Genomic DNA, 13,397 nt, shown 5'->3' on the forward strand with positions numbered 1-13,397 from the left:
CACTTATGTTTATTTATTAATTTTTAAGAATTTTCAATTAAAATACAGTTCATTCTCAGACAAACCCCATATAAACCACAGTGTAACACTTTGTAGAAAACTACAAAAAAGTGCAACAAATTTTAACCTTTTTCTCGGAAGTGTAAGAATTTTTTTGAGTACACAGTTTTTTAGCCCCTTCAATTTTAGTCTAATAATGTGCAAGTTTCAAGTGGCTAAAAGTTACCGTTGATTTTTTAGAATTTGTTTCGCCAAAGGTGTTGCGGATTGCTTCCATATACAAATAAATTGAGTTTATTCATTATACAAAAAAAAAATTCTAAAAAATAAACGCTAATTCGTAGCCTTTTTAAATTTGCACATTAACAGACTAAAATTGAAGGGGCTAAAAACTGTGTACTCAAAAAAACTCTAACACTTCCGAGAAAAAAGTTTGAAATTTATGTGAAAATTTGTTGCACTTTTTGTAGCTTTCTACAAATTATTAAGCTTGGGTTTGTATCGGATTTGTCTGAGAATGAACTTTATTTTAATTGAAAATTCTTAAAAATTAATAAATAAACATAAGCGGCACACAATATCACTTTGAAATGGCGTGCTATAGATATGACCGATACTGTATATCGACTTGAAAAATATGGAGAAAATAAGCGAATACGGAATAAAGCTAATGCCGGGATTTGGTGGATTAGTTAATTGTGTTGGAGCTTCTGACTACCAATTTGAACTCACGTCGAAATTGATACATATTATATATTTATGTAGAGAAGAGTGCAGAATAGTTGAAAAAAGAGCATACAAATTGGGGAAGAAGTTGATTATATAATGATTCTAGACACCTATGTATCTATTTATGAAGCATATAGAAGTATATGAGTTAATAACTTGTTTTCGCACAACGACTGTATTGCTTTGATCACACATATTGTAGATAAGTACATACATTGCATATATCAAAAATTTATTTCCCCAAAGAATATTTTTAGGCTTGTTATTAATATCTTTTTCCTTTTATTTACAGAAAGATATTTCCGAAGGACTTGTTGCGTTTAAGTAATGATGCAGCATGCGAGCGTTTTGTACTGTCAGCGCGCCATTAGAAGTATGCGCGTCATCGGCCGAACAACTGTCACCAGGATCACGCTTTTTAGCACTAAGGTTAGTGTAAACGTCTGCATCGATATATGTATGTATATCGATTTTTACTACTTATGAGAAGAATGATGGCTCCATTTTTGATATTCTCTAGTTAACTTTACTAAATCAAATTATCGGACATTAAATTTAACTAATAGCTCTTAGCATCTAGCGAGCAAACTGTGAGGTCTTAGGATGTTATTACCGTGGCTTAATAGCAAAAGATATAATACCTTCTGAAACTTAATAACTTAACTTTTTGCGCCGCGTCTAGAATTTGTTCCGATATTTCCCGCTGTGCGTTATCACGAGTCACTGCAGCGATGTCGAATACCAACAATTACCGAGCTTGAATCAATTGCCAACATTCTGTTTCGCTTTGCGGGCGTACAGTCGAAGCGTCTCACGTACTTGGGATCACGCTTCTCTAACAGTCTGGCGGAGATAGCGGAGATGAAACTCTTGAATCTTCTCAGATTCATTTAAAATAGCAATTGGTTCAGAAGGTTAATGCTGGTTAGGGGAATGCGTCTGCTCCTCATACTCACTGAAGATGGACAACTATATCTCCGAGTGAAAGTATGGAATATTCTGTACAAACCTTCCTAGCCTAACCAAACATAGAATCCGCCAAAAACTGTGTACCAAAAAACACGGTAAATAGATACCTTGAGGTTTTCAATATTGCAAAAAAAACGCCAAAGTTCTTTTATAAGAAGTGAGGTGACTTTATTGTTTTTATCATGATACCATAGATATTCACGGGTATACTTGAGCTTATATTCAAGGTCCATTATATATTTCGATGAAACCTATATTTATGTATTTTCATATACATTTATAGAATACACACGATATGTAAACGTTGTAAAGTCTTATTTCAAACCTTACAATAAAGAATGGTGAGATTAGTTTTATTTTTTCATCGACAAAACTTTAACTTTATTTAAAAAAAAGGGCAAGCTGTATACCTTCTCGCTGTATTATATTTTATGCAATTTTTTAAGATTATACCTTCCGACTTACAATTTTATGAGCTAAGGCTGTTTACAACTATCAAGAAAAATCATAGGAAATATTTTTCGTTATTTCTGTTGCTTGAAAAAGTACTTCTGCTGGAAATTTTCTTGAAGAAATAAATATAAGAGCATTTTTTTCTTGGGAGCTGCAAACTGGTTTAAGAAATTTTGATAAAAAAAAGTGTCTATTCCATTTCTTGTGAGTAATTTTATATGAAATTTCCACTTTTCTTGAGAACTCTTATTTGAATCCCTAAATCTTTTGAGGTAGATCAAATAAAGTAATTAATTTCGTTTTGGTCGTTGTTGTTTCCAAAAGGGTTTGTATATGACACATTTTGAAAAAAATTACACTGAAGCTGGCACATCGCCGCAACCCGTTCTAAAATACAGCAAAGTTTAAGGTAAAATTCGAATATTCCAGAGCGCTTTGTAAATAAACAAATGGCTCTTCGAGGCAAACTATGAACTGAAATCAAAGTTGCATATCTCTCTGTGAATATGTTAATACATTTTACAGTTCTTTTAGTTTTGATTTGAGATAAGGAGGAATCATGACATCTGGGTCAAGTTCATCCTTAACGCCATTAGCATTTCCCTTATTTTGCTTATATAATATCGCTACATAAACGTGAAAAGGTGCCGAGTCCATTTTTTGAAATTGTTCAGGAGACACGAAAAATCGATGTAGTTTCGCATTATCTGTCATTCTGCATCAAAAACTAATTTTGAAAAAAGTGGACTTGGGCCCTTTTCCCTTTTGGGTAGCGAAATGCTTATACTTTAAATTTGAATTTGTGAATACTGTTAGAAGTATAATAATTTTCGAAGACTAGGTTAGGTTAGGTTCTACGGTCTGTCCTCATTATGATGTCAGGAAGAGTATTTTCTTGAAAACCTGTCCCTACACACCCTTAAACCACCCCGATGACGAATCCAGATAGTTCCTCCAGTAAGCTGTCCAAATTCTCGAAGAAAATGTTCCCCAGTAATTCGATGCGCATTCCTTGAAGTATGGGATATTCACATATGGAGATCTTCACGGATTCCAACTCTTTTCACCGTTTACAGCTTCCCATTAGTAGAAGTTTAATGCTTCATTTAGGTAGTCCTAGTCGTGTACTCTGCTCGTCAAACAATGGTCTGTAAGAACGAACGCAGTACCCTCTTCCGAATAGGTCACCTGCTAATAATAACTAAGCAGGGCTCGCATTGTCTGAGTATGAAACTAAAGAGCTGGTGGTAACGCTTAACGTTACTTTACACGTCCGTATTACTTTCGCGGGGATACCATATTCATCGCGCCAAACAGGTCCCATTAAGGATCCGCACTCTCTTTGTCAGGGGTTTACAAATCTTTTTTGAATTTCATTCTTTCACTATGTTCGTAGCCGCACTTGTTTTGATTGTTAGCTGTTTTGCAAGAGCTATTGAACTCATTTCAAATAATTGCGTTTGGTGAACAAAAGTGACAAAAAATATCTAGAAAGTAACATTTATATTTATGTATACGTCTGGCTGCAAATATTATGTTATATTTAATTTAAAAAAATCGTTGTCTTTTCTTTGCAGGCTTTTGGGAAATCAACAGCCCAAAACATTATACTTCCTAGTCGATGCCAAGAGTCGAGTGAGAGAAGTGTACACACAAACATGCCTACATTTTGCAGCGCAAGGCATGCTCGATACAGAATTGTTCGGTTTGGCGGTGCTCATAGGTAAGTTAAAAATTTGCGCTAACTAGTTTCACACGTTTAAAAAGGCGAAATCCTGCATACATATGTACATATTTATGCATACTTATCACTACGTAGATATGTACATACACGTAAGTATCTTAAAGTTTTTGATTTTGGTGATTACAGATAGTTTCGTAGGTATATGGTCAAAATCGCTATATCTTCTGTTGGGTATTTTTCAAAGGAAAATAAATTATTATACGAGTTACTGTATTTAGTGTATTATACAATCTGGAACGATACCCTCTCGTTGTAACCCCAAACCTATCTAAAACACCAGCTTGTCAAAGTGATGATTGAGCATTGTTTGTTTTGCACGCTGCATTTCCTGTACCGAATTTGTTTGGATTGTCAGGATTTCTTTATAACCTAAAAATACATGGCGGACTTTAGGTGACAGACCAAAATTTTCAAATATTCATGGATTTACTTTAATCTTGGTATTCAGGGGTTTTTGAGCACGCTGATTACGAATATGAAAATTGAAAATGACGGATCGAATATGGCAGTCAAATTGTGAAAAAAATTTAATTCTTATAACATTTGATGCCTTTGACCACCAAGTTCGATTTTGAATTTTGAAAATCTGATTTCATATTCGTAACCAGCAACCTCAAGAACCAATACATACCAAGATAAAGGTAAATCCGTCAATATTTATAAAAAAAAAATCGTCACATAACTTTTGTCATGCTTTGTGACGTGATGGATAATAACGGACTTCAGACATATCGAACTCCTAGTGTTATTTATTTAATTTTGTGTTACTCTTTTTTACATTAGATATCGAGCTTGAAAACTGAGTTTCCATTTTTTACTTATATTTCAAGGTTCAAAGAATAAGATGAAATCGGTTAGATGAGTGTGTCACAACTTTTTTTTCAAATGTCGAAAATCAACAGTTGTAGAGATATGCCCATATATATATATAATTATATTAAAAAATATTAATTCTAGAAAACCGTTCTTTTATTTTAAAATTAAAATGTCAACATTCCTCAAATCGAGAACCCGTAAGTGCAAAGCATTTTTTAACATCTATAAAAATATAAGAATTCAAATTTCAGTTATACATTTTAAACATTTATGGCCTTATTCATAAAAAATAAAGTAGCTTTAAAAAAGGTTTATAAACTGAAAAATGTATGAAAACGTCATTTTATAAAGCTCTTCAAGCCTACTTTATTTTTTATGAATAAGGCCAATAATTTTTCATTCTTGGTGGTATTTTGAACTCCTTGAAGAGTTTAAAAAAAATTCATGTACAATATACATACATACTTGCCGATACGCGTACATTTATGTATGTATACATACTTCAGTTCATACATACATATATGTATGAATGTATGTATATATGTACATGAATACATACATACATATATCAAAATGGCATGCACAACGTGACATCGTTTTTTGTTTTTTTGAACCGAAAATGTTGCAAGTTGCAAGTGTTCTGCTGCAGAAAACATTCTGCCTTCGAAGCCATGCGATGCATTCCTGTCGTACCATTTTCCTGCCACGCACGTATAAATACGTTTACGTACATTTCTACATACGACACACATAGGTACATACATACATCAACAATTTCATACATTCAGTCTCCATGCAATGTGCAATGGTCGTACTTTTACAACATCCAGCTGCATGCATGCAGGCATTCATCCAATACAACCACAAATTATAAGTGCATTTCAACTGCTATAGGCTTGTATGTTGGCACGATAGTGTGTATGTGTGTGCATGCTTGGTCCCTGTCCGTCTTTTCAACTGCTACTTATCTCTGCACTGAACCTCAGTCTCTCCCCTCAACAGGCCTACCCCACATGCGGACCCAATCCCAATCGTAGTTGTTAAACTGGCAGCCCAGAGCCAGCAGCCAGTTTGGTCAGCATTCCTAAGCAGTTGGATTCTGTATTTATGTTCCTGTCTTCTTTCTATTTGCAATGTGGTTGCTACTTTTAATGTTGGCTGGTACTGCTTTTATACTTTCACGATTTTGTTCTTCTCTTACATTCTTTTTGCTGCTGTAAGAGGCTTTTGTTTTTGTTTTACTTTTTCTGTTCCTCACCCCTCTGGCAATCAACCCGGCATAGCGTCAATGCTGTTTCATTTTCTGGTCATGCAGTCATGGCTGCTACTGGTTGTAGCGGCTGTAGATCTTCCACCGTCCAACCATCCAACCAACATCCACCATCTCCAGCAACGACGATTGTCGGACGTCCGTCCGTCCGTCCGTCCGTCCGTCCGTCCGTCTGTCTGTGTGCTCGCCTGATCGCACTCGTGTTAAAGCAATGCGCGCAACTGCTACCTGAATTACTGAACACGCGTCTTGTGTCCGCTGCCAATTGCCAGTGTAGCCTCCGTCGTCTGGCGGAGCCCTCTGGCCCTGGGGGCCAGACATCTGCTCTGCTCTCCACTTCCCTGTATGCTACACGGGCAAAGCCATTGCATTTTTCATATTCTTCAAGTGTTTCTGTTGTTGGTTTCTTCTGGTCTTCCTCTAACATCGCCACTTGCACGCTGCTGCTATTATTGTACAATATTTGCTGTGCCTTCAGACTTTTTATGTCTTTCTGGTTTTTTAAGGAACATTTTTGTACAGCTTTTTGAATCTGCTTTTTCTTGTAGGTATGTATGTATTTTGCAAGCTACCACGATGCATGCAACAGGCCAAGCACACATTATAACACATATAGGTAAACAGGGATGCCACCCGAGCTTTTCCTGGAATCCCACATTTTGTTTCTGGTTGATTTTTATTCGCGCTCTTCGGGGTAAGGGCATTAAAAATGCACGTGAAATTTATTTTTGTACAGTTAAGTCTAGCATAAAGTTGGCAACTCTATTGACAAGTAAAATCTACATGTCTTCTTTCAAACACACATACTTACAAGCCCAAATATGTATGTACATTAGGGTGGTACAAAACAAGTAAAGCAGGATTGTTCTATATCGAAAAATAGACCCCTATTTTTTATTTTGAAATAAAAAAATATTTAGAGGACGCTCTAAGCACTCAAAGTTTCCATGTATTTTATATGGGGAAAAACAACTGTTCGTAGAACAGCTGACTTCCAGTAACAATATCCAATTTTTTTTTTACATTTTCTAATACTAAAGCTTTTTTTATTTATCACCAAGTTGCATTTTCAGGCATTATCTGGTGATTTTGGCGGACCTATAAAAGATAGTTACTATGAAAAAATGGTTAACTAAATAATTGGGTATTGTTATTGGGAATTTCTCGAAGAGAAACAGGGTTTTCCGATCGCAACGTATTGATTTTCAAGAATCATATACCATTTCTACGAAAAGTTGTTTTTTCCCATATAAAATGCATTCAAAACTTTAAGCGCTTTGAGCGACCTCTAAATACTTTTTAATTTCAAAATAAAAAAGAATGGTATACTTTTTTCGGTATAGAACAATCTTAGGGGGTGAGAACATACAAATTCCGACTTTACTTTTTCATATGGTTTTTTGGACCACTCTAATGTGCATACATACATACATACGTATGTGTTATTAAGAAAACATATATCGGTTTGAGTACTTATGTGTATATATGGACGTACATACGTCGTTTGGTGTGTTGGCATTCGCATACCACAGCATGGATCTCCAGAATTAATGAGCTGAAATGAGCATCGGCCTCAGGCCCAGCGCTACCCCTGCCCCTATCCGCTCTACTGCTCCCACTCCGACCTTCGCTCCTATCCGTGCCCCTTCTCGAAGGAACCAGCCAAAATGCATAGCCAAAAGCAGCATCAGAAACAACAACAACACCACTAACGATTGCAAGCTGCCAGCACACCGAGCTTCACCTAAGCGGGCTATCGTTTGAGTCTATGCCTGTTACTTGCCAGCTTGGTGCACTGCTGCATAGCTGGGCTGTTGTTTGGTTGTTGGGTTGGCGTGCGTTGTAATCACCTTTTAAAAATACTGGTTTGTATTCATTAGTTTTATTTTCCATACCTTATCGGACGCTGCACCCGTCAGAATTGATCGCTGCCCATAGCCCACAAGCATTCATCGCATTCAGCGAGTGCAGTTTCAATAGCACTGCGTTACAGCGCTGTACTATGGAAAGAGTCGTAAAAATGTATACAAAAAATTTCAAATTCCACTTAGAATGTCATTCAGGTGTACAAATTTATTGCTCTGCAAGTTTTAAGACTATTTTGTGCTGCATTAGTTTCCTCTAGAAGCTGTGTTGTTGACATTTAGTCAGCGCGAATTGCTTTCATAAACTAAAGGACATTACAATGGTATCCAAGGCCATTTCGAAAGAGACACTGGACTAAAATAGTATTCACATTGCTTAAGGCATTCCAAAAAGGACTTGAAAACTCGGTAACTGGTGGGTCTTTGCGGGAGCGCATTGAGGTATAGTCGTTATGCTGGTATACAGTTACAGTTGCACGGTTACACTCAATCCCGACTCTTGTGTCCTCGTTCGCGCACTCTGGGCAACAAGAGCAACCCATGTGCGAGATGCGGTAACCAATCCGAGGGGAGCCTTGGGTCGCGACAGAGAGAGACGCAGCTTCGGTGGGGCCACTCCGACTTATTCTGTTTAAGGGCTGACTGAAGTCTGCAGCGGTAGGTGCCGCTGCAAGCGGGTGTATGTCTTGGAGCAAGCGGCTCGCTATATAAACGTGTATTTGGTTGCGAAACCACCCCCGTACCAGCAATGGGTTGTGCGCTGGGTCTGCGACCCACCACGTAAAAACCCATTCCAGTGAAGAAGCGAAGCAATGCCTCATGTTGTGATAGACGGAAGACATGCTTCCATTGGTTTTGACGTACGTACACTCCGAGGGCCAAACATCGCAAGCTGCTGAGATAAAAGGGCCACGCTACGATCGGGCGCAACTCGCGCTATTTGGGATCGCTATAGGATCTTAAGAGGGAGGCCGAAATACGTGAGTGCGACGAGCCTGAAATGCTGGCCGACAGGAAGAATGCCCGAAAATTTTACCGGAGAGTATTGGCGACCTAGTTACCGATGTTCAGAACGTACTTAAATTATGGAGGGAACACTTTCCCAACCTACTGAATGGTAGCAGCACGGAAAGTCGATGATGACGGAGTCGATGTTCCTCCGTCTGACTATGACGAGGTAAGAATAGCAATAACGGGGCTGAAAAACAACAAAGCCGCTGGAGCAGACAGCCTGCCAGCTGAGCTATTCAAGTATGGCGGCGAGGAGTTGATAAGGTGCATGCATCAACTCTTGTGCAGAATATGGTCAGATGAACGCATGCCCGACGACTGGAATTTAAGACTTTGGGCAGAGCAATCCACAAGAAAAGCGACCCCGGCATTCGCGCCAACTACCGCGGGATCAGCCTTCTTAGCATAGGTTACAAGGTCTTATCGAGCGTATTGTGTGAGAGACTGAAGCCTTGGGCCTTATCAGTGTGGCTTTACTCATCACCTATTTGTCGCCTTTACAGCCGCTTTTGACAGCACTAAAAGGAGTTTCCTATACGCCACTATGTCTGAATTTGACATCCCCGCCAAACTGATACGGCTGTGTAAAATGACGTTGAGCAATACCACCAGCTCCGTCAGAATTGGGAAAGACCTCTCCGAGCCGTTCGCCACCAAACGGGGTTTCGGACAGGGCGACTCCCTTTCATGTGACTTCTTTAATCTGATGTTGGAGAAGATAATAAGAGCTGCAGAACTGAACCGCTCAGGAACAATTTACTACAAGAGCGTGCAATTGCTGGCTTATGCCGATGACATCGACATCATCGGTAACAAAAACCGCGAAGTCTGNACGAAAACCGCAAAGTCTGTTCTGTGTTTTCCAAGTTGAATAAGGAAGCAAAGCGAATGGGTCTGGTGGTAAACGAGGGCAAGACCAAGTATCTCCTGCCATCAAACAAGCAGGCAGCCCGTTCGCGCCTTGGCACCCACATCACCGTTGACAGTTATAATTACGAAAAAGTAGAGAATTTCGTTTACTTGGCACCAGCATTAATAACAAGAATGATAGAATACAAGATTGCGCCGATCAGAGAGGATTTTTGAGAATAACTTTTGTGTGACGTCACACTGGTGCAATTGCGAGAGAGAAATGCCAAAACGTGAGCAAGAATGGAAGAAGAAGAAAAAATTTTGAAAGGAAAACGTAAACAAGTTGCACAAGTTTGACGTCATGCAAACAAAGATTCTGTCAAATTCGTTAAGAGAGGAATAGCGGTCCGAGATCGGCGCAACCTTTGTATTCTCTCAATCGTGCATTAATAATAATTATAATAACAATAGATTGGCGCTTACACATATGTAACGGCGATTGTATTATTATGAGAAGATGTTTTTCATAGCAGAAATGCACTCGGAGGTTTTCCATTGCCTGCCGACAGACGACCGCTGTTAAGAAAAAACCTTTTTCTTTATTTTTTTTTTTGGGATATTGCTTTGACCAGGGCTTGAACCCAGCTGCTGATGAGTGAAAGCGCGCACTGCTTACCACTACACCACAGCGTCCTTGGTCCTGGAAATTTATTTATTTCATACGGATCGCCAAATGTTCTGTATTTCTTCTAATGTCCGGTATTTGTCCCGTATTCAGTATTTTAGCGCCTTTGCGTTAAAAATGACATGTCTATGAATAAGTTTTTATTTTTAAGTCTGTACGCTTGCGATTCGAATAAAGGTAGAAGTTATAATTTTGTGGAGAAAAACTGGGTATCTGTGAGTATGAATCGAGAATAGACGTTAAAGATCATTGTTAAAATTTTCTGAAAGAAATTTTACTAGTATTTAGCTTTTCACAGGTTTTTTTTCAACGATTCACGTTGAATATTCAGTAGAGCAGCTGATTTTACTTTTTTTTCGATAATTTCGTCTTCAAATTGTCACTTATGCTCACATTTTACTTTAAAATTTCAAACTTTGTTGACGTATTTATATGGATTCCAAAACCCACAAAAAATACACACGGTTTGCTGTTCAATGTTCCGGGTGTGGAGGCAATTTTCAAATTTTGTGAAGAGAGTAGATATTCATTAGGCGAAACTACACAAAAAACACAAATTATTGCTGATCCCTCGTACAATCAACATGAGAAACTCCAAATAAGATGATATTCACTACGTTGCGCTTGGTCGAAATCCGAATACAATAATCCGTTGAATACCACTCGTGTTTCAAAAGTAGTCGCATATTTTCATCATGTTTCCCTGCCTAGGAATGGTTGAAACAAAATTTTTTTGAGAGCTTTAGGGAGGGTTTGAACACTAAAACCCACCCCTTGTGGGCGCCAATAATAGATACGTTTGTGGTTTAGTTAGCCATAAACTTGCTTATATGACTTTGATATACACGTCGCCATTATACGATTTGCATTATAAGATTTTAACCAAGCGCTCGCAGAGTGAACAAACGTTCTCTTTGTTCTGAAATACAGATGCTTTGCTTTACCAGGTTGACCTTCATATATTCTTCTGTAATATCACTGTGAATTGTTACTAAAATAGATATGTTTGAGGGCGAAGTGGTTAGGAGGAGATTAGGCCCTATCAGCTTCGCCCGTATCATTATTGAGCTCGAATACTTATTTTACTCCGTCGAACACCTCTCGGAAGGAACTGCAATCGGTTGGAAGCTTTCATTCGAAATTGACGACGGATCCTCTGCAAAGGCAAACACCAATATTCAGTCGTTCACTAAAAAGCTCCCTAAAGCCTGAGTCCATAAGTAAAATCCGGTCTATTTCATCCTCTAGAAAATATATTTAGGTAAAACATAATCTATTTAATCGAAGGATCCATCGAAATGTTTTGATTTTAACGTAAACGAAGTTTCTGTTGAAACGATCCAGTTTTTTTTTTATCGCTTAGGTAATTATCAGAGTTTTTTTATTTTTGTTTTTCACGAAAACGAAATCCCATGGCTTGTACTTGATTAAAAAATGGTTGCATACCTTTAGGCATATTTTAATTTCCTCAACAGTGGGGACTAAAATAAATAACAACCTTTTTTTTTTGTTTGGTTCTTCATAAAGCTATAGCCAACCATTCAGCGCACCTGTACACCAAAGCCAAATCCGCTAAAAAATCGGAAGGAAGATACTTTTATTAAGCCAATTTTATGTTAAAGTATTTCCTTGCGTATTACTTTATTAAACGAATTTAAAAAAGTTAAATATAATTCACTGATCAATCTCTTTAACTGAATAATTGACTATACTAAGAAGTCTCGTGGCCATTAAATAGGTAAAATTTCAAATCATCATTTATATTAAAAAACATACTTCTGCAGTATTTTGTATTATATCTCAGATTTTTACTTACTGCCTTAACTCCGCGCCCCGACTTCTACAAGCTTCTTCCTCTTGGTATGGGATTTCACGCTATCAGGACAACATGCAAATTTAAAATGAAGTTTTTAAATGTTTGTAAATAATGAAACTGGCCCTCTTTAAATTTATTTGTTCGATCAGTCACACGTCATACTGGGAAAATAACATCAGACATAAAAATAAAAACAATCAGATCAGGCCCGCATGTGAAAAATAGGTACACAATAACAGAACTATAAAGCAAACCTGTATAGAATGATGGATAAGACTGATACTACTAACAAATTGAAAAGTGGGCAAGTTTCATAATTTTCAAAGATTTAAAAATAAAGTTGAGTAATTTTAACGTAATATCCATGCCTCCAGGTTCGACTTTTACGAAGGATAATGACCCAACGCATACCTCAGTAGCCACTTGGTAATAAAAGCAATTTCGGTTTTCAAACATTATCGATATTCTTAATACTTGGTTATCGGCAATGCTAACGTTTTTATTCTCGCTATCGTTTCGTATTCCCATTTGCATTTGAATTGTCTTGCACTTTCACGGTAGTATATCAATATTTACAATTAAATGGGCATATTTGGGTAAAAACGAAAGACTTAAGCCACAAACTTCCGTACACTAAATACAGACTATAATGTATATATATTAAGGCATCCCATTCCGGACCATTTTGTGAATCGCGGGATTTCGGGATCTTAAATTGGTAATCCCGGAATCCCGGGATATTAATACCATTAATTAAAATAGGCTAGCAAATTTATTTATAAACTTTCAAAACTATACATCTTCTGATGAACTTAGAAAACTGCTTTAGGTCGTATAGACTAGACTGTTAATGTTATCTTATGTCATGTTATGTCATGTTACAGTTTTAATAGGCTCTTATTTATCCAAATTTTCAGGTAATAATGGAAAAGATTCAATTTAAATGATTTGTTGTCGTAGTCGTTTATTCAAATTTATATTATAAAATCACATAACGCTGTTTGCAAGTGGACTACTCATTTGTTACAATAATTTAAAGCTATAATAAACAATTTTTTAGTAATTGTCAATGTTATTGTGGCTTGTTAACATTTTTATTTTTAATATTTTTTATTGAGCTTTGTACCACGATTGTTTATTAGGAAAAATTGAAAAAGCAACAAAGTCTAAGCGGTAGAAGTTATAGC

General features: G+C 37.2%; 1 protein-coding gene across 1 annotated transcript in view; it reads left to right on the top strand.

Annotated features, from left to right (window-relative positions):
- Positions 1-1,010: 1,010 nt before the first annotated feature.
- The window catches only part of ex (FERM domain containing expanded), a 36,660-nt gene continuing 24,273 nt past the window's right edge, over positions 1,011-13,397 (top strand). Inside the window, exons 1-2 of the mRNA XM_017626335.1 lie at positions 1,011-1,158; positions 3,729-3,874. Coding sequence (XP_017481824.1) covers positions 1,067-1,158; positions 3,729-3,874 — 238 coding nt within the window. The 5' untranslated portion in view covers positions 1,011-1,066. The remainder of the gene's footprint in view (positions 1,159-3,728; positions 3,875-13,397) is intronic.

The sequence above is a fragment of the Rhagoletis zephyria genome, unplaced genomic scaffold (genome assembly GCF_001687245.7).
Source record: "Rhagoletis zephyria isolate East Lansing unplaced genomic scaffold, Rhagoletis_zephyria_1.1 Rzeph_scaffold_04567, whole genome shotgun sequence".
NCBI classification, from domain to species: domain Eukaryota; kingdom Metazoa; phylum Arthropoda; class Insecta; order Diptera; family Tephritidae; genus Rhagoletis; species Rhagoletis zephyria.